Raw genomic sequence first — 21,466 nt, 5'->3', positions numbered from 1 at the left:
TTATGTGCTTCTCACACACTGTCTTTGCCCATATAATCCAGTTTAGGCCTATGTGCATTCATACGCCATCTATGCTACAATTTCATTGCGCTTGTACTTGTACTCAGTTGTACTTGCGCTAACATTGACTAAGATTTATTATAGCGCTTTTTTCTTAAAAAAAAATATACAAACGCGTATAATATCTGACGACAGAGCGATCAAAATGACGTTATGTGCCATTCAGCCTACCAGCGCGCGAGGACTGCAGCATTTTGTGTCGTTCAGCCAACCAGCATTTCCTTCGAGGCAGAGCGCGCTCGGAAAGAGGAGGAAGTCGAAAAATAAAGGACACCGAATTAATATATACGTTAGAATATGTCTATGATATCTACGGTCTAACAAGGGACTGTGGTTGGTCTCACAACTGCCTAAAAACCTTCGGGTTTACCTCAATAATCCGAATTTGAAATTACACTACCCGCCACTCAGCATACTGTCACCTCGCCATACTTCGAGTTGAGAGACGAACGGGGACGGGAAACATTTCGGAATAGGCTTAGCTACCTAATATTTACATTGTAAATTGGTATTACAAACTTGATAATTATAAACGTTAAGGTGGTAGAAGTACTCAAGAAAAGGTTTTAGCGAGCTAGTTTGTTTCAAACTATTCGTCACGAGAACTTGAGGTTCTCTCTGAGAAAAGTTGTTCGACGTCCACGAGCCGTCAGAGGCCTGTGGTCGAGGCTGCATGCAGCAGACACCATCGGCGTGTAGTGTCGGTGACATTAACAAGAAACATGTCGGCTCAAGCGCAAATGCGAGCGATGTTGGACCAGTTGATGGGCACAAGTAGAGATGGTGAGTAAACGACAAGCTACATTGTTTCACTGTCGCTCGATGTTTCAGAGGAAATGTTTTTAACTAGTTGTTATCATGCTAGCTGACGTTAGCTAGCTAAGCTACCTTAGCCTGGGGACCAATGGCTGAATGCTAACGACGGCTAACTACTTGTTGTGTTCACGGTAAAGTAAACACAAGGAACATTCCGTTTCAGACCTTGTCACATTGTTGACGTTTGCTAGCGGGGATATTGTTGGCCCACGAGATGCTACTGACTGGCTGCAGCTAGCGTTGGACAGATAGCTAGTTTATTCTTTAGCAAGCTAATCTAGTTTTGGTTTCAGGAATGAATGATCCACATGGGCATCCGCACCCACCGTAATCACAATTTTGGATAATAGGAAGGTGGTGTCTGGTATGCACACAGCTATTGCCTCTTGTGATTGACATGACATTGCTCACCTCACTAACTCTCTCCCCTTGTCTGATTTATTTTCGTGTAGGGGACACCATGCGCCAGAGAATCAAATTTACAGATGAGCGGGTCTGCAAGAGTCATTTGCTGGACTCCTGTCCTCACGACATTCTCTCCGGCACTGTGAGTATATGACATATTACTTAATCCAGGGGATCCCAAACTTTTTTGGCCTGCGACCATATTTTGATATATATATTTGTAAATCATTGTGGCTAAGACAGTCTATTACAAATCAGTACTTTTGACAGTATTTCAATCTGAAGAAAGTATGGTTTGAAATATTGGGGCGTTCAGAAGATCATCAGGCAATCATTTTGTATGATCTTCTGTGTAGAAAAAAACATCTTCATTGATTTAGTGCCTGGTCTTGTCCACTCTGTTCTAATGTGTCCTGCCATTGTAGAGGGAAACAGAAGAAGCGTACGTGTTCTTGAGAGTCTTATCTTTCAGTGATGGGATCATAATATTTTGTAGCTTAAACAGTTCTAAAGATAGATTCACATTTTGTAGGAAGTAAACAGAAACCGCTCTGTTTATTACAAGTTTACTGATCTAACCCAGGTTCTATGAACCAAGCACAATTAATTTATTGTATTTCGGAGTTCTCTCGTGACCCCATTTTTAAATTAAGCGACCCCTAGTTTGGGAAACACCGTCTTTGTCACAATGGTTGTGTGCAGTAGTGTTTATAGAACACAATGTCAGTTGCACTCCTGAGTACAGGACTTGTAGGTACAGCTTTGAGTGAATGATTTAATGGATGTTTCTTGTCGTTGTATAGAGAATGGACCTGGGAGAGTGTGTGAAGGTCCACGACCTGGCCCTCAGGGCTGACTTCGAGATCGCCTCCAAGCAACAGGAGTACTTCTTTGAGCTTGACGTGAGTCACGTTGGACTGTCACGTACCTAGTATACATGTTTACCACACATACACACACACATTTCCTCTGCATGCAAACTCCATGTGATCTGTTGATCAATGGATTGTCTCTTTCTCTCCCTCTTTTTTTCCTGTTTTGTCTCCATGTGGTATCTATTTATCTATTGATGTTTTCTCTCTGATCTGGCGACTTTAAACTCTCCTCGTCATCCCCTGTCACCGCAGGCAGCTGAGCACCTTCAGTCGTTCATCGCTGACTGTGACCGCAGGACTGAGCTAGCAAAAAAGAGACTAGCTGAGACGCAGGATGAGATCAGCGCTGAGGTTGCCGCCAAGGTGACCGACCCCTGTTGTTTGTCTTACTTAGATAGTTCCCCACATGCTCATTAGGTGAATTGACACTGTGTAGTTGGAATCCAATTCCATGGTATGTGTTGTTGTTCTAGATGAATGGATCTGATTAATTTCAGAAAATGACATTTCAACCATGTATAAGAAACTGTAATTAAAATGAGATTATGTCACTTTGTTGCTCTGGTTGTCACTGTGTCATAATTCTAACCCTTTCTCCCTGGTATCAACAGGCTGAGCGGGTCCACGAGCTGAACGAGGAGATCGGTAAGCTGCTGGCCCGGGCGGAGCAGCTCGGGGGCGAGGGGAATGTGGAAGAGGCACAGGAGGTCCTGGAGAAGGTGGAGAAGACTCGCGCAATGAAGAAGGAGGCAGAGGTCAGTTGGCAGGGGTCAAGGATGGTTGTGGTCACAACCAATCGTAGGAGCAAGGAATTGTACTGTGATTAAATAAAGATGAACTTGTTTTAAAAAAAAGTGTATTTGTATGTATATACAAACCTGTTTCAGCAAGGCCTCTTACATGTTTAACAGCCAGGTATAAAAGGAATTTCACATGTGCACTCAAAATAAATCCCAAAGGTCAGTCGATCAGTCATTTGAAAGTGGGTCAGGCATTTGTGTACTATGTCCTAATTAACGTTAGTCTTCAACACCGCAGCATACGCACTAAGAACTTTGCAGTGTCCTAGTTCTAACGTCAGTCTGGTTTACTGTTGCTTTCTCCTAGGACGTATACAGGAACTCGATGCCGGCGTCCAGCTTCCAGCAGCAGAAGCTCCGGGTGTGCGAGGTGTGCTCCGCCTACCTAGGTCTCCATGACAACGACCGCCGCCTAGCTGACCACTTCGGAGGCAAACTGCATCTGGGATTCATTGAGATCCGGGAGAAGCTGGAAAGGCTACGGGTGAGACACACCATATATCAGTAGTCAGAACCTAGTAGGATATCACTAGTTATGTAGATGTTTACCTTGCTTTTGAGGAAGTGTAAAACCTGAGCTGTCTGAGCACAGTTGTTGCGATAGATTTGTGTACTTCGTTACATGGTTTGTTTTTTTCCTGCTACAGAAAGCCGTTGTGGAGAAGCAAGAAGGAATGCGAATGAGAAGAAGGGAGGAGCGTGAAAAGGAGGAAGAGAGAGCAAAGGAGTGGGAGCTGGAGCGAGAACAAGAGAGGGAAAAGGAGAGGGAGCGTGAAACTGAACGTGTACGGGAGAGGGAGAGGGAGAGAGAAAGAGAGAGGGGGGAGAGAGATCGCCGGAGGTGAGCTAAATCTGACTTGTTCCCATCAGTTCAGACGTCAAACAAATGCTTCAAAATGCTCGTTCTCTTGTATTTTAACAATCCTCTTTGATGTATTTTTTCACAGGACAAGATCAAGAAGCGGTGAACGATACAGGGAGGGAGGCAGCTCATCCTCCCATCGCTCGAGACGACACCGCTCCTCTCGTCCCCGGGAGGAGGGAGGAGGAGAGCGGGACAGGGAACGTAAGCATAGACACAAGGACGGGCATCGCTCGCGCTCCCACTCTCACAGGAGCAAGAGGAAGAGGTGAGGCCCGAACAGACAGACAGGAACCATGATGTGATACTTAGAAAATGGCAGATAGCCCTTATGTCACTAAAATCAAGCACCAACTAGAAGACAACTGAATGAAATCAGGAGGTACTACTACCTTTTTTATTTTACCAGGTTGCCTGAACAACAAAACTTGGATGTTTTCTTTTTCCGTTGCAAAATGTTTTTCTATGTACCTTGTGCCCTAATGAACACGACCCACATAGCCCTTATGTCACTAAAATCAGGCAGCAACTAGATTAAAACAGGGAGGTACAACTACCTTTTTATTTTACCAGGTTTTGCCAGTTTTTATATTGTAAAATGTTTTGCTATACTGTGCCCTAATGAATATGAACCAGCTCTTTCCAAACAGTTTGTCTGGGTTTAATTTTGTTTGTCTATCATCGGGTGCTTGATCTTTTACCAATTCCTTATCTGTTTTCTTCTACCCAGGTCTTCCAGGGACAGATCCTCACACACCCGAGACAGAGAACCCCGCTCACCATCTCAGCGCTCTCCGTCTGGGCGTTCACCCTCAGGGCGCTCCCCTTCCCAGGAGAGATGGAGGGAGAGTGGAGGAGAGGGACCACCCCGCTCCCGGGAGCAAGACGACAGACCCGAGCCCATGACGAGGGAAGACCGGGAGAGGTCCACCTCTCCAGAGATGATGGCCAGGGGGAGAGAAAGAGAGAGATCTCTGTCGCTAGAGAGGGATAGACGTTCCAGCTCAGATGGGGAGAGGGAGTCGGGGGAGATATGATACAGAGGGGGACATCCGAGGTCATGTTAGAGCAGGGTTTTTTTAGAAAGATGGAGCAACAGCCCATTCTAATGGGCTCCTTACCCCTTCACCTGAACCATAACCCTTAGATGTTTGCAGATATATAAGATGGAAGCAATATGGTGGAAGCTACACTGCTTATACCTATCTAGACCTTTCAGATCCGCAATCATCAAACGTTTATGGCTAGGTGGGAGGGAGTGAATTGGGACTGGCTGGAAGGGTCCAGGAGGGTGGTGAGTATGTGTGTTCATTCATGTTGAAGTGGGACATATAAATTGGGCGGAGAGGAAACATTGGGGCAAGGAAATCAGGATGGGAGCATGCAAAGATAGTTGGTGGAGCTTTCGATTGGGATGAATGGGAAAGACCTTGAACGAAAGGTAGGAAGTTGGACTCGGAGCAACACTTTATTTCATGTAATAATTGGATATTGGGACAGGGTTAGTAGAGGGAGATGGAAGTTCTACCCATTTAAACGTTTTATTTTAGAAATGCTGTTCTGTTTTTTTTTAATCATCATTATGATTGACAATGTTGATGCGGTCGTCATTTCCTGGGTTCCAACATGGATCCAAAGATCGGTTTCATATGGGGGAGCGCGTATAGTGTGTACAACTTAGATTTATACACAAACAGTGATGAACAACCACATCCTTTGAAAGATAAGTGGTACTCTCAAGTATGTTTAAGACTCTTCACACTAATATGGACATGTAGAATTCAATATAGTTGGCAACGTACACAAGCATTTTACATACTGTAACTTTATTGGTATTCTGCAGAAAACCATGAATAGATGCATACATTTCGGCAGAAACCCATGAACAGACACACACACACACACACACACACACAGTCTTTTTGCTGTCAAGGTGGATGTTTTGGGGGCTCTACCTTGCTGTGCCATCTACTACAAAGTTAATAAAAGTCCTGCTTCCATTGTGACTCATGTTTCCTGTCCATTCTTAATGTTGGAATCCTTAGTTGAAACAACAAAGCAGACACCCCGCCTGCGTTTTGGTAAAAAGCTGAGGGATGGGCCTGGAGAACTGTAACCTTCAAATTAATAGTCAGCTATGGATGCCAGGACTGACCATCCATGATATAAACAATTATGTTAACAATATATAACCTCAAAACAGTTAACATTTAGTTTATTAACATTGGAGTATAACAAGCTTATACTCGCTCATGAGGCGTTTATACATTACAGTCAAGAATCAATGGGTATATCTTCATTTATAAGTTCAAAAATAGATGTAGCAACTATGGTTTCTAGCTTTAATTTACTGTTTATCAAAGAAATATCCAAGTTATTGTGCAAAGTGGAGGTAGCAGCAGGATTACATTTGTGTAGTTACACTTTTTAGACAGTAGATGGCAGTCGTGCTCCTTAAGAAAATGGCAGCAGAAGAAGGAGACGTCATGACGTTTAACGGAAGTTTGAAATTACGCGCCACAAAAGTCATGGATGGAAATTATTTTATTCCACCATAACATTGGAGTTGTCTATGAATTGTAGCTATTTAGCGACAGGATTGTTGAACGCTTTATAACACAATTTGACTTTTTGGAAGTAAAATGTCTTTACTCAAACCATTTAGTAAACTTCCTGGACTAAACACGGCCAACATTATGGTAAGTGGTCCTGTAAGTAACGTTGGCCTAGGTAGCTAGCAAACATAACTAATTACCAAAGATTCTTATCACTCTAAACCAATTGTGACATTACTGCTATCCAGATTATTGCTACATTTACGTACACAGAAGTTAATATTTGTATCTATGTTTAGTTATTTTTATTTTATTTCACCTTTATTTAACCAGGTAGGCAAGTTGAGAACAAGTTCTCATTTACAATTGCGACCTGGCCAAGATAAAGCAAAGCAGTTCGACAACATACAAAAACACAGAGTTACACATGGAGTAAAACAACATACAATCAATGATACAGTAGACAAAAATAAGACTATATACAATGTGAGCAAATGATGTGAGATAAGGGAGGTAAAGGCAAAAAAGGCCATGGTGGCAAAGTAAATAAAGTATAGCAAGTAAAACACTGGAAAGGAAGATTTATATTTTGAAGAAAGTTCAAAGTTAAAATATAAATAATATGGTGCAAAGGAGCAAAATAATAAATAAAATAAATACATACAGTAGGGCTAGTAGTTTGGGCTAAATTATAGATGGGCTATGTACAGGTGCAGTGATCTGTGAGCAGCTCTGATAGCTGATGCTTAAAGCTAGTGAGGGAGATAAGTGTTTCCAGTTTCAGAGATTTTTGTAGCTAGCTGACACAACACCGCTAACTCACCCGTTGTTACTCAATGAATGTGTTTATTATTTTAGCTGGTGGAGAACGAAGAGCAATTTCAGCAGAAGTTAGCTGACACTGTTGTTCTTCAAGAGAAGACTGTCAACGTCAACGTGTAAGTACTGAATTGAGTTCTCAACTAGCGAGCTAGGTAGGGGTTTTGACTAGATGGTATACAGCTACGGACGGAAGTGACTTTTCGTAGCATGTTAGGTTAAAAAAAGGATTGGGGTTAGCTAAAATGCTCTCCTAACCTGCTACGAAAAGTAATTTGACGAAAGTAGCTGTATACCATCTAGTCACAACCCTTCTAACAGTCTTGTCTTCTTCTTTCTGTACCAGAAGGTTGGCCAGAAGCCTCCCGCTACCCGTGGAAAACGAGGAGTCTCGGCCGCGGATAGATCTGGTGGTTTTCATCATTCACCTAACCTCAGAGCTCAGGTACATTCACATACAGACAATAAGAACCATCCATAGGGAGATGGACCTATTGTGTGGCTTTACTGGCCTCTTCTTCCAGTGGTAATGCTACTGCTTTTCTCTCTCCTCAGCTTCCAGTCAGCAGAGACCTCCCTCAAGTATTTAGACCCAGGTTACTTCCAGGGCAAAGTCTGCTTCCTGGTTACCAATGGTAAGGAAATGAACTCGCCTGTCTATCCTTCTCCTTTATCCATCTTTCATCACAATTATTATAATATATATATATATATTTTTTTTTTAATTTATTTATACTTTTATCCCGTTTTCTCCCCAATTTCATGGTATCCAATTGGTAGTTAGTCTTGTCTCATCGCTCAACTCCTGTACGGAGTCCCCCGAAATACAACCCAGCCAAGCCAGACTGCTTCTTGACACAATGCCCGCTTAACCCGAAAGCCAGCCGCACCCATGTGTCTGAGGAAACGAAGGTTACGTATGTAACCTCGGTTATGTGAGCAATATGAATCACTCCAATATATTGGTATCACTCCGCGGCGGAGGGATACATCCGAGGTGAGGATTTACAGATTTACTCCCGTGTACACCTGTGTCACAGCTGGGGTCCGCCCCTATATATAGACCCCATGGCTGCGACACACGTTCTCCACATCATTTTTGAGGTGCCTCTATTTATTCTTATTTTTTTAAGTTCACCTTTATTTAACCAGGTAGGCCAGTTGAGAAGAAGTTCTCATTTACAACTGCGACCTGGCCAAGATGAAGCAAAGCAGTGCAACAAAAACACAGAGTTACACATGGAATAAACAAACGTACAGTCAATGACATAAAAGAAACCTCTGTACATTTACATTTAAGTCATTTAGCAGACGCTCTTATCCAGAGCGACTTACAAATTGGTGCATTCACCTTATGATATCCAGTGGAACAACCACTTTACAATAGTGCATCTAAATCTTTTAGGGGGGGGTTAGAAGGATGACTTTATCCTATCCTAGGTGTTCCTTAAAGAGGTGGGGTTTCAGGTGTCTCCGGAAGGTGGTGATTGACTCCGCTGTCCTGGCGTCGTGAGGGAGCTTGTTCCACCATTGGGGTGCCAGAGCAGCGAACAGTTTTGACTGGGCTGAGCGGGAACTGTGCTTCCTCAGAGGTAGGGAGGCGAGCAGGCCAGAGGTGGATGAACGCAGTGCCCTTGTTTGGGTGTAGGGCCTGATCAGAGCCTGAAGGTACGGAGGTGCCGTTCCCCTCACAGCTCCGTAGGCAAGCACTATGGTCTTGTAGCGGATGCGAGCTTCAACTGGAAGCCAGTGGAGAGAGCGGAGGAGCGGGGTGACGTGAGAGAACTTGGGAAGGTTGAACACCAGACGGGCTGCGGCGTTCTGGATGAGTTGTAGGGGTTTAATGGCACAGGCAGGGAGCCCAGCCAACAGCGAGTTGCAGTAATCCAGACGGGAGATGACAAGTGCCTGGATTAGGACCTGCGCCGCTTCCTGTGTGAGGCAGTGTCGTACTCTGCGAATGTTGTAGAGCATGAACCTACAGGATCGGGTCACCGCCTTGATGTTAGTGGAGAACGACAGGGTGTTGTCCAGGGTCACTCCAAAGTTCTTAGCACTCTGGGAGGAGGACACAAGGGAGTTGTCAACCGTGATGGCAAGATCATGGAACGGGCAGTCCTTCCCCGGGAGGAAGAGCAGCTCCGTCTTGCCGAGGTTCAGCTTGAGGTAGTGATCTGTCATCCACACTGATATGTCTGCCAGACATGCAGAGATGCGATTCGCCACCTGGTTATCAGAAGGGGGAAAGGAGAAGATTAATTGTGTGTCGTCTGCATAGCAATGATAGGAGAGACCATGTGAGGATATGACAGAGCCAAGTGACTTGGTGTATAGCGAGAATAGGAGAGGGCCTAGAACAGAGCCCTGGGGGACACCAGTGGTGAGAGCACGTGGTGCGGAGACAGATTCTCGCCACGCCACCTGGTAGGAGCGACCTGTCAGGTAGGACACAATCCAAGCGTGGGCCGCGCCGGAGATGCCCAACTCGGAGAGGGTGGAGAGGAGGATCTGATGGTTCACAGTATCAAAGGCAGCAGATAGGTCTAGGAGGATGAGAGCAGAGGAGAGAGAGTTAGCTTTAGCAGTGCGGAGAGCCTCCGTGACACAGAGAAGAGCAGTCTCAGTTGAATGCCCAGTCTTGAAACCTGACTGATTTGGATCAAGAAGGTCATTCTGAGAGAGATAGCAGGAGAGCTGGCCAAGGACGGCACGTTCAAGAGTTTTGGAGAGAAAAGAAAGAAGGGATACTGGTCTGTAGTTGTTGACATCGGAGGGATCGAGTGTAGGTTTTTTCAGAAGGGGTGCAACTCTCGCTCTCTTGAAGACGGAAGGAACGTAGCCAGCGGTCAAGGATGAGTTGATGAGCGAGGTGAGGTAAGGGAGAAGGTCTCCGGAAATGGTCTGGAGAAGAGAGGAGGGGATAGGGTCAAGCGGGCAGGTTGTTGGGCGGCCGGAAAATGAAGAGGAAAATGTGGAGAGGAGGGAGTGAAAGGATGCCAGGTCCGCAGGGAGGCGAGTTTTCCTCCATTTCCGCTCGGCTGCCCGGGGGCCCTGTTATGTATACAGTGTGTGCAAATGAAGTAAGGAGGTAAGGCAATAAATAGGCCAATAGTGGCGAAGTAATTACAATTGATCAATTTACACTGGAGTAAGATATGTGCAGATGAGGATGTGCAAGTAGAAATACTGGTGTGCAAAAGAGCAGAAAAAAAACAACATATATGGGGATGAGGTAGGTAGTTGGATGGGCTATTTACAGATGGGCTGTGTACAGCTGCAGTGATCGGTAAGCTGCTCTGACAGCTGACGCTTAAAGTAGTGAGGGAAATATAAGTCTCCAACTTCAGTGATTTTTGCTATTTGTTCCAGTCATTGGTAGCAGAGACCTGGAAGGAAAGGTGGCCAAAGGAGGTGTTGGCTTTGGGGATGACCAGTGAAATATACCTGCTGGAGCGCGTGCTACGGGTGGGTGTTGCTATGGTGACCAGTGAGCTGAGATAAGGCAGAGCTTAACCTAGCAAAGACTTATAGATGACTTGGAGTCAGTGGGTTTGGCGATGAATGTGTAGCAAGGACTAGCCAACGAGAGCATACAGGTCGCAGTGCTGGATAGTATATGGGGTTTTGGTGACACAACGGATGGCACTGTGATAGACTGCATCCAATTTGCTGAGTAGAGTGTTGGGGGCTATTTTGTAAATGACATCTCCGAAGTCAAGGATCGGTAGGATAGTCAGTTTTACAAGGGTATGTTTGGCAGCATGAGTGAAGGATGCTTTGTTGTGAAATAGGAAGCCGATTCTAGATGCTTAATGTGAGTCTGGAAGGAAAGTTTACAGTCTAACCAGGCACCTAGGTATTTGTAGTTGTCCACATATTCTAAGTCAGAGCTGTCCAGAGTAGTGATGCTAGTCAGGGGGGCGGGTCTGGGCAGCGATCGATTGAAGAGCATGTGTTTTGTTTTACGAGCTTTTAAGAGCAGTTGGAGGCCACGGAAGGAGTGTTGTATGGTGTTGAAGCTCGTTTTGGAGGTTTGTTAACAGTGTCCAAAGAAGGGCCAGAAGTATACAGAATGGTGTCGTCTGCGTAGAGGTGGATCAAAGAATCACCCGCAGCAAGAGCGACATAATTGATATATACGGAGAAAATAGTCCGCCTGAGAATTGAACCCTGTGACACCCCCATAGAGACTGCCAGAGGGTCCCTCCGGTTTGACACACTGAACTCTGAGAAGTAGTTGGTGAACCAGACGAGGCAGTCATTAGAGAAAGCAAGGCTGTTGAGTCTGCCGATAAGAATACGGTGATTGACAGAGTCGAAAGCCTTGGCCAGGTCGATGAAGACGGCTGCACAGTACTGTCTTTTATTGATGACGGTTATGACATCGTTTAGGACCTTGAGCGTGGCTGAGGTGCACCCGTGACCAGCTCGGAAACCAGATTGCATAGCGGAGAAGGTACGGTGGGATTCGAAATGGTCGGTGATCTGTTTGTTCACTTGGCTTTCGAAGACCTTAGAAAGGCAGGGCAGGATGGATATAGGTCTGTAACAGTTTGGGTCTAGTGTCTTCCCCTTTGAAGAGGGGGATGACCGCGGCCGCTTTCCAATCTTTAGGAATCTCAGGCGATGCGAAAGAGAGGTTGAACAGACTAGTAATAGGGGTTGCAACAATTGCGGCAGATAATTTTAGAAAGACAGGGTCCAGATTGTTTAACCCAGCTGATTTGTAGGGATCTAGATTTTGCAGCTCTTTCAGAACATCAGCTGTCTGTATTTGGGTGAAGGAGAAGTGGGGGGGTGCAGAACTGCGGGGGGTGCAGAACTGTTGGCCGGAGTTGGGGTAGCCAGGTGTAATGCATGGGCAGCCGTAGAGAGATGCTAATTGAAATTCTCGATTATCGTGGATTTATCAGTGGTGACAGTGTTTCCTAGCTCTCAGTGCAGTGGGCAGCTGGGAGGAGGTGCTCTTATTCTCCATGGACTTTAGTGTCTCTAGCACCGTAGAGGATTGGAGTGATCCGTATAGCTCACATAATCGTGGTTACATATGTAACCTTCGTTATGAATCACTATATTGGATCACTCCAATATATTGGTATACCTGTACCAGATTAGTTGGTGCTAGAGGGACCTGGCCAGCCAGCGGCCAAGTCCCAGTGCGGGAACAAGACGCAGGGACCGTCACTGTGGAAGGGGTTCCCGACACAGTCCCCGGAAGGGGAGGCGACGCCCAGGACCGTTGAACCCACCGCAGAGGGAGGTGCCACATTTACCTGATAGTTCCTATCAAAGGTGCAAGAGGAAGCCCAGCTGGCCACAGCACAGTTCTCAGTGAGGGGCACTCCTATCAGTAGAGCCCAGGATGCAGCCACACCTCGTGTTGAGTGTGCCACCACAGATCCCAGCACTGGCATGCCAGCCAGGCGGTATGCTGTCGTAATCGTGTCCACGATCCAGTGAGAGAGCCTCTGCTTTGATAGCCCCTGCCCCCAGGACTCTCTCACCATAACAGACAAAGAGCTGGTCTGTTGTTCTCACTGACCGTGTCCGCTCCACATAGGCAGCCAGTGCACTCACAGGGCATAGCATGCCGGAGGGAGGCCCAGACTCCCCCGCCACTGCCGGGAGGTCATAAGCAGACAGGATAAAAGGGATGTTCACATGCCTGTCTGACAACCTTCGGGAGGAATGAAGAGTTGGGGCGGAGAGATATACTCCTCCCCTGGTGTCCATCCTTTAGCACTCAGAACTTAACAAAAGAGCATGGAGCTCACCCACCCTCTTCATGGAAGTAATCGCTACCAAGAAAACCACCTTCATAGAGAGGTGTTTCAGGGAGGCAGACTCGAATGGTTCGAAGGTGGCTTTGCCAAAGCTGCCAAGACCAAATCGAGATCTCAATTTGCCATTGAGCGGGTCCTAACTGGACGCAGGCGACGAACCCCCTTCATAAACCTGGAGACCAAGGGATGGCGTCCCACTGGCCTGTCCATCCACCCCACATGGCAGGCAGATATTGCGGCCAATTACCCTCTGCGTTGAGGCTGCCAAGCCCTCATCCAAGCGAGACTACAGGTATTGGAGGACATACTGCACCCAACATGACTCGGACACAACCTCAATACCAGTGTACAAAGAGCAGAACAACCGCTGGCACAACTGGTATGCCGCGGTTGTAGCCGGCACCCTTGTGCTCTGCATGGTGTTCATTACACACTCCTGTAGTCCTAAGATGGACCATTGGTACCGTTCAACGGCCCATCCCACAGACTGAAGCGGTGCGGCCTCGGATGCCACAGAGTTCTCCGGCCTGAGACAGCAGGTCTGGTCTCAGGGGAATTGCCAAGTTGTCTCAGACAACAGGGACAGGAGAAGGCTGAACCAGGGTCATCTGGGCCAGTATGGGACCACCAGAAGCAGACGATGCTCTTCCATCCTGGTCCTGTCCAGCACAGCCTGGATCAGGGGAAAGGTGGCAATACGTAAAGCTCCAGTCCTGGCCAATCGTGAGCCAGAGCATCCAAGCCCAGAGGCCCTGGTGGCTCCAACATGGAGTACCACAGGGGGCAGTGTGCATTGTCCAGGGAGGCAAACAGGTCCCCTTGCACCCTCCTGAACTTGTCCCACAGGTGCTGCACCACCTGGGGATGTAGGCTCCAGTCCCAAGGTGGCGGGCCCTCCCTTGAGAGCATATCCGCTGTCACACTCAGGATGTCAGATACGTGCGCTGCGCATAGACGCTTGATGTACCTGAGCCCAGAGGAGCTCCTGTGCTATAAGATTGAGGCAGTGTGACCTCAGTCCACCCTGATGGTTGATGTAAGCCACCACTGTGGTGTTGTCTGTTCTCACCAGGACATATCTTCCTTTCAGATGTGTAAGGAAAGACCGCAGGGCCAGCAGTACAGCTCAGCGTTCTAGTGTATTGATGTGCCTGCTGCTCCAAGGGGGTAGCCAACAGCCGCTGGCCAACCTGCCCTTGGTCACACACACCCCCCGAGCCGATCTGGGAGGCGTCTGTGCTGACCAGCTCCCGGCGGTACATCCTCAGCATCTCCACCCCACCTGAGAGAAAGGAGCGACAGCGCCACCTCAACAATGCCCTGAGGCCGTGTGCGGTCACTCGCAGCTGGCGGTGACGGTGGCGCTTCGGTTGCAGCCGGTGGGAGTTGAACCACCGTTGAAGAGGCTGGAGGAATCATCAACGAGGCCGCCATCAGCAAGCCCAACAGGCGTTGTCAGGGCAGATACCACCCGCCCCTGCCGAAAGTGGTCGATAAGATCGCCTGAACCCTTCTGGTGGGCAGGTGTGCTCTCATGAGTACTGAGTCCAGTTCCATGCCAATGAAGGCCACCCTTTGGGTGGGTGTCAGATGACTCTTGTCGTTTACTGTAATGCCCAGCCTGCCGATGTGGATCAGGAGTATGTCTCTGTCTGACAGGACCTGGGTCCTGGTCGGTGCACAAATCAGCCAATTGTCCAGGTAATTGAGGATCAACCATCCTCGGGACGTGGACAGCGTCCATGCACTTTGTGAAAGTGCGGGGTGCCAAGGAGAGGCCGAAGTGAAGAACCATGAATTTGTAAGCCGTACCTTTTGAAAGTGAATCGGAGGTACTGCCAATGAGCTGGGTCAACAGGAACATGAAGCATCCCCAAGGTCCAGCGTCACAAACCACTGGTCCCTGGGCACGGGCTGCAACACACGGCTGGGGACAGCATGTGGAACCTCAGTACCTTCAAGTACCAATTGAGTTTGCGGAAGTCCAGAATCGATCAAAACCCTTATTCTCTTTTTGAGACCACAAAATAAGCGGAGTAGAACCCACCTAGCCGTTCTGATGTCTCGATCCTGCAGATGGCACTCTTGTCGAGGAGTGAGGATGGTTTTCTTCAGGGGGTTGGCCACCGTGGTGACACGAAAGGCACCTAAAGGACGGGGTCCGGCACCGGAATTGGAGTCGGTACCCCTTGAGCGTTATGGACAACACCCAGGGGGACTCCACACCCTCCTCCCACTTTCGCACGCTGTGTTGCTCCCGTTGTCGTCCCTTAGCACAAGGCGATGGGGCAGGAGAGGGACCCCACCTTCTGGAGCAGGGAAAGCAGACAAGACACCTCCATCACTTCCCGGAGGAGCTCCTATGTGCCCTACTGCAGGTAGGCCTGCAGCAGCATGGCTGCGTTGGTAAGGCAGCCAAGAGAGAAGAGGGACCCATATGTGGCTTTCAAGTCCGCATCAAATACTCTGGGGGGGTGGGGGTCCCGCCCTCGGAGAACTCTCCTGCAAGGGGAACAGGGAACAGCTGTTGTTGCCTCATGCCCCCGTCCAGGACTGGCAGCAGATGGGCTCTGCCTGCGGTGGCTCTGGCCTCGCTTCCTGGGAAGGGTACTGGGCCCAGTAGAGGGACTAACAGCTTGCTGCTGCACCACTCCTGCGGGAGGGAGCTCGTCCCCAGCCCGAGCCTGGCCGACCCACACAAAACAGGCATCCAGCAGGGTGTTCCATCGCCCTCTCTCTGCGTGGCTCAAACCCAGGCAGTGCATACGAGGTATGTGGATGCCCAGGAGGGATGCCACATCACTCCTGTCACGAAGGGAAGCCCTAAGCTCAGCCAAGCCAACAAGGCCACGGAGCAGGGGTCCGACGCCCTGGGAGAGCTATGTCGTGACACGCTTGGAGGAATAGGAACCCGGTGAGGGATAAATTACCCAGTACTGCTGCAAACACTGGGTAGACCCCTGTTGGGGAAAAACAGGCAGACAAAAAAACAGCAACCAGGTAATGGATTTGATTTATTTATGCCAATATTACCTACCGGTTTCATATCCAAGCAGTAAAAACAAAACCATATGGAGTAACACCCGTTAAGGAACTCTAAAGTTAATGTCTCAACGAGGTGGAAAGCCCACTACGATACTCTTACGCTCTGCAGGGGAAAGAAAATGCAGGATAATTAAAAGAGAACCAGCAGCATGTTAACCTGTTGCGGAAAGACGTTCCGCTAGCGGAACCCCGTTTGCCAACAGCCAGTGAAATAGCAGGACGCCAAATTCAAAACAACATAAATCTCATAATTCAAATTTCTCAAAACATACATGTATTATACACCATTTTAAAGAAACTTTTCGTTAATCCAACCACAGTGTCTGATTTCAAAAAGGCTTTACAGCGAAAGCATACCATTGTTAGGACAGCGCCTAGACAAGAAAAACCACACAGCCATTTTCCAAGCAAGGAGAGGCGTCACAAAAACCAGAAATACAGCTATAATTAATCACTAACCTTTGACGATCTTCTTCAGATGACACTCCCAGGACTCAATGTTACACAATACATGTATGTTTTGTTCGATAAAGTTCATATTTATATCCAAAAACCCCATTTTACATTGGCGCGTAATGTTCAGAAATGTTTTGCCTCCAAAACTTCCGGTGAATGAGCACATCAATTTACAGAAATATACATCATAAACTTTGATTAAAGATACAAGTGTTTTACATTGGATTAAAGATAAACTTCTCCTTAATGCAACCGCTTTGTCAGATTTCAAAACAGCTTTACGGCGCAAGCACATTGTTCAGTATTCTGAGTACAGCGCTCAGCCATCAAAGCAAGCTATACAGTTACTAGCCAAGTTGTGGAGTCAACAAAAGTCAGAAACAGCGTTATAAATCTTTACTGATCTTCGGCGGAATGCACTCGAAAGACTCCCAGTTCCACAAGAAATGTTTGTTTTGTTCGATAAAGTCCATATTTATGTCCAAATACCTCCGTTTTGTTCGCATGTTTACTTCAGTTTAGCTCACTAATCAAAATGCGCGGGCGCAAAGGCTAGACGAAAAGTCAAAGTTCCCTTACAGTTCGTAGAAACATGTCAAACGATGTCCATAATCAACATTTAGGATATTTTTGTCATAAATCTTCAATAATATTCCAACCGGACAATAGCGTATTGAATACAGAAGAAAAAGAAAGAACGCCGTGTTTCACGTGACCGCGCACTAATGTCTTTCGGGAAGCCTGTTGTTTTGAGAGCTCTTATTCGATTCCCTGTCAAATTACAAGCCTGAAACAATTTCTAAAGACTTGACATCTGCTGGAAGCATTAGGAAGTGCAATTTGACCCCACAGACACAGCATATTAGAAAGGCAATCACTTAAACTACAACCCTCAAAATCTCCCACTTCCTGGTTGGATTTTCCTCAGGTTTTTGCTTGCCATATGAGTTGTGTTATACTCACAGACGTTATTTTAACAGTTTTGGAAACTGTAGTGTTTTCTAATCTACATTATATGCATATCATAGCTTCTGGGCATGAGTACTTTGGGCACCTCATTCATCCAAATACTGCCCCCTAGCCCTTAGGGCAATTCACAACACACACACGGAACAAGCCAGTCGGCAAGTTGTGTAAGGTAAATTACAGTTTGTGGCAGCAAGAGCCACCAATATATTAATGCGCAAGGAGTCGTAGTGTAATGCTAATGAAACGCAAGCATGACAAACCAGGGGCGGAAGATGCAGATCAACCACGCACAGCGAGTGGAGCACTGAAGAGGGGCTTCCATGTGGCCAACTGTTCCAGGCTGCAAACAGCCAGTGAGTATACTGCCACGCAAGATATTACACTTACCAGTGACTTACCAAGCGAACTTCAGAAAGTTTGTACCTCAAAACATACAGACGTCCGCCGATAAAATGAAAGAGAACGTGAGCGTGACCAAGGGGTCTATACAGTGGGGAGAACAAGTAGGAAAACCTGCAAAATCGGCAGTGTATCAAATACTTGTTCTCCCCACTGTATATAGGGGCGGACCCCAGCTGTGACACAGGTGTACACAGAAGTAAATCTCTAAATCCTCACCTGGGATGAGAGTGACACCAATATATTGGAGTGATCCAATATAGTGAAACGCAATACTGTACACCTGGCGACCGTGTCAGCATGCATTGCGCCTGGCCCGCCACAGGAGTTGCTAGAGCGCGATGGGACAAGAACATCCCTGCCGGCAAAACACTCCCCTAACCCGGACGACGCTGGGCCAATTGTGTGCTGCCCCATGGGTCTCCCAGTCCCGACAGAGCCTGGACTCGATCCAGGATCTCTAGTGGCACAGCTAGCACTGTGATGCTGTGCCTTAGACCACTGCGCCACTCGGGAGGCCCTCACTGATCACATTCTATCATCATTATGTTGAAAGATTTCTATCATCTGTGTGTTTGTGGTGTGTCTGTGTCTCCTCCTCCAGCTCGTAATGTGTCAGTGCCCCCTGAGCGGCTGGTCTCTGTGAGGAAGCTGGCTGCATCCCTCCACTGCCCCTTACTGTGTGCAGAGGATCAGGTATGAGTCAACTGTATAAGTTAATGCATAGACATGATTGACAGGCAAAACACTATTTGTATTTATTATGCATCGCCATTAGCTGCTACCAGGGCAGAAGCTACTCTTCCTGTGGTCTGGCAAAATTAAGGCAGTTATACAATTTTAAAAACATGATTTATTTGTATTTAACCTTTATTTAACTAGGCAAGTCAGTTAAGAACAAATTCTTATTTACAATGACGGCCTACCCCGGCCAAACCCGGACGACACTGGGCCAATTGTGTGCCGCCCTTAGGGTCTCCCAATCACGTCAGGTTGTGATACAGCCTGGAATCGAACCAGGGTCTGTAGTGGTACCTCTAGCACTGAAATGCAGTGCCTTAGACTGCTGCGCCACTCGGAAGCCCCAAATACATACATTACAATACATTTATAAGAGAATTCACAATACACTGTGTGCCCTCAGGCCCATACTCCACTACCACATATCTACAACACAAAATCTATGTGTACATGTGCGTATGTTATCGTGTGTATGCATGCATGTCTGTGCCTATGTGTTGTGTTGCTTCACAGTCCCCGCTGTTCCATAAGGTGTATTTTTATGTTTAAAAAAATTATAATCTGATTATACTGCTTGTATCAGTTACCTGATGTGGAATAGATTTCCATGTAGTCATGGCTCTATGTAGTACTGTGCGACTCCCATAGTCTGTTCTGGACTTGGACTGTGAAGAGACCATGTCTTGTGGGGTATGAATGGTTGTCTGAGCTGTGTGCTAATCGTTTAAACAGACAGCTCAGTGCTTTCAACATGTCAATACCTCTCACAAATACAAGTAGTGATGAAGTCAATCTCTCCTCTACTTTGAGCCATCCAAGGGCCAGCCGTGCTGCCCTGTTCTGAGCCAATTGCAATTTTCCCTATGTCCTTCTTGGTGGCACGCGACTGAACAGTAGTCCAGATGTGACAAAACTAGAGCCTGTAGGACCTGCCTTGTTGATAGTGCTGTGAGTTTATTGTTTGTTTATTTCATGAAGCTTGTGTTATGAATAGACTGACAGGTAATACAAACTCATTATCTTTTATAAGTGTGTCATTCTGTTATTTCATGAAACTTAGTTTTTTCCCATTATTTATTTCCTCCATCTTCCTTTCTTTCTCCACTCAGACAACAGAGGGGGTGACCACGGCAGCACACCGATTACTGGCCATTCTCAAGGTAGCGGCCGGTCTTGTCCCTATGGCAACTGGTCTCTACCTGTCCACCTTGACCCGCTGCACTGTGCCCTCTGACATTGACCAGCAGAACTTTGAGTGATCTTTGACCTTTAACCCAGAACATCACCTGGACGAGCCAAGTCTGGTTGACCAGGTAGTTACATGGACGGTTACTTGTGCTCAATAGCTATCGCGGTCTCTAAAACCGAATAAATGTAACAGGTTTATATAGAGTGGACTGCATGTCATATTGTATTTTTTTTTTAATATATATATATACAGTATGTTTACCATGCACTTAGTACCTTTTTTTAAAAATACATTTTTGGTTTTGTTCACATTGTAAACCTTTAACAATTTACAAAAAATTCTGCTTTGATCTCATTTGTAAAGAAATTGTCTGGTATCTTTGTAAATATAATTGAGGTTACACACTAAACTTACTTTTTAGAATGCCACTTGTTGCTGTGTCAATATACTGACATTAGGTGGAGTGCCTGCTGCCTGACGAAAGCCATTGGTTCAATGCCTCCAAATTGCTTTCTGGTTGCTATAGAAACAGGATGATAGAAAGGACGTGGTTTTCTGGGTTACGCCCAACATAGTGACGATATTGAACCATGCAATTGATATCCCCTTATCTTTCATTATGTAGTGTTTCTTTGACCTATGTGAGAAATAAACGGCTTATCTAGTTGATACAATCTTAAAGATGCTTTATAAAGGTTTTGTAAAATTTCAGCCAATAGTTTTGAACGTGCTCACGAGGCAAAACGGGTTCCTGAAAATTGTGTACAACGTCATCCATTTTGTATTAAAAAATTCTGCAATTCGTACAATATGTTGCAAATGTGTATGTGCTTAATATCCTGTTCAACCTCTTTAATTGTGAACCAGCTGTTTGAAGACTCCTGACCTCCTCACCCCTACCTGTCTCCTTCCTCCCACCTATTTCCTCTATCCCTAAACTCTAAGTTCACATCCCCTTCCTGTTCAGATCAGGTTTTTTGATAACCCTTGGTTGAAGATCTCCAGTGTGCTATCCCACTGGACAAAGACATCAGTTCAATGTCATTTGATTGAGTTTTCAACTAACATAAATTCAACGTGAAATTAACATATTTGAACCATGTAATTGAATTTAGGTTAAAAGTTGGGTGAAAAAAAGAAACATTCACGAAATCCCTTTACAGTGAATAATTTTTTTGCAAATCCAAGTTTTCCACATTGATTCAACATCATCAAATGTATTTGAAATGGCGTGGAAACAACATTGATTCAACCAGTTGGTGCCTAGTGGGATATACATTCTCTCCTCATCATCGTTCTCTCCCTTTCATCTCTTAAGGTGTCTCTGTCCATCTCGTGGGTGTCTTCCTCTTGCTCTTTACCCCAGTTCTCTACTGCTCCTCAGGGTGATTCAGTGTGTGTGTGTGTGTGTGTGTGTGTGTCGTGACTGGTTTAAACATCTTGTTGACGTCTATGTCGGCCATTGTTGGCTCTAGAGAATGAGGGATCTGTTGCCAAGTCTTTTCTGCGCTGTAGAACATGACAAAATGAATACTGCATTTCAGAAGGGTTTTGCATTCTGCCATCTGAAATGGAGGTGTCTGCACAGCGTAACACACACAATCTGCAACATGTAGACATACATACACACTCTGTGCTAAATCATTCAGTATGTAGTAAGTATGCAGGGGGTGACTGCTGACAGACAGGCTC

At 46.4% G+C, this 21,466-nt stretch overlaps 2 protein-coding genes across 3 annotated transcripts; both read left to right on the top strand.

Annotated features, from left to right (window-relative positions):
• The first annotated feature begins 277 nt into the window (after window positions 1-277).
• On the top strand, window positions 278-5,824 carry LOC106564536 (putative RNA-binding protein Luc7-like 1). Its single transcript, XM_014130667.3, has 9 exons — window positions 278-843; window positions 1,329-1,423; window positions 2,085-2,183; window positions 2,409-2,519; window positions 2,768-2,911; window positions 3,264-3,440; window positions 3,604-3,797; window positions 3,904-4,086; window positions 4,549-5,824. Exons 1-9 carry the CDS (start codon window positions 783-785, stop codon window positions 4,853-4,855), a joined length of 1,371 nt encoding a protein of 456 aa, XP_013986142.1. The 5' UTR covers window positions 278-782; the 3' UTR covers window positions 4,856-5,824.
• A 477-nt stretch (window positions 5,825-6,301) lies between these two features.
• cenpm (centromere protein M) lies at window positions 6,302-20,577 on the top strand. Of its 2 annotated transcripts, none has more exons than XM_014130666.3 (6): window positions 6,302-6,517; window positions 7,232-7,311; window positions 7,542-7,637; window positions 7,748-7,827; window positions 18,449-18,540; window positions 19,695-20,097. In XM_014130666.3, the coding sequence occupies exons 1-6, from the start codon at window positions 6,461-6,463 to the stop codon at window positions 19,842-19,844; spliced, it is 555 nt and encodes a 184-aa protein (XP_013986141.1). In that variant the 5' UTR covers window positions 6,302-6,460; the 3' UTR covers window positions 19,845-20,097.
• The last annotated feature ends 889 nt before the right edge of the window (window positions 20,578-21,466 follow it).

The sequence above is a fragment of the Salmo salar genome, chromosome 02 (assembly GCF_965601325.2).
Source record: "Salmo salar chromosome 02, fSalSal1, whole genome shotgun sequence".
Classification (NCBI taxonomy): Eukaryota; Metazoa; Chordata; class Actinopteri; order Salmoniformes; family Salmonidae; genus Salmo; species Salmo salar.
The sequence above is the reverse complement of the archived record's forward strand: the minus strand, read 5'-3'. Positions and strand labels throughout refer to the sequence as shown.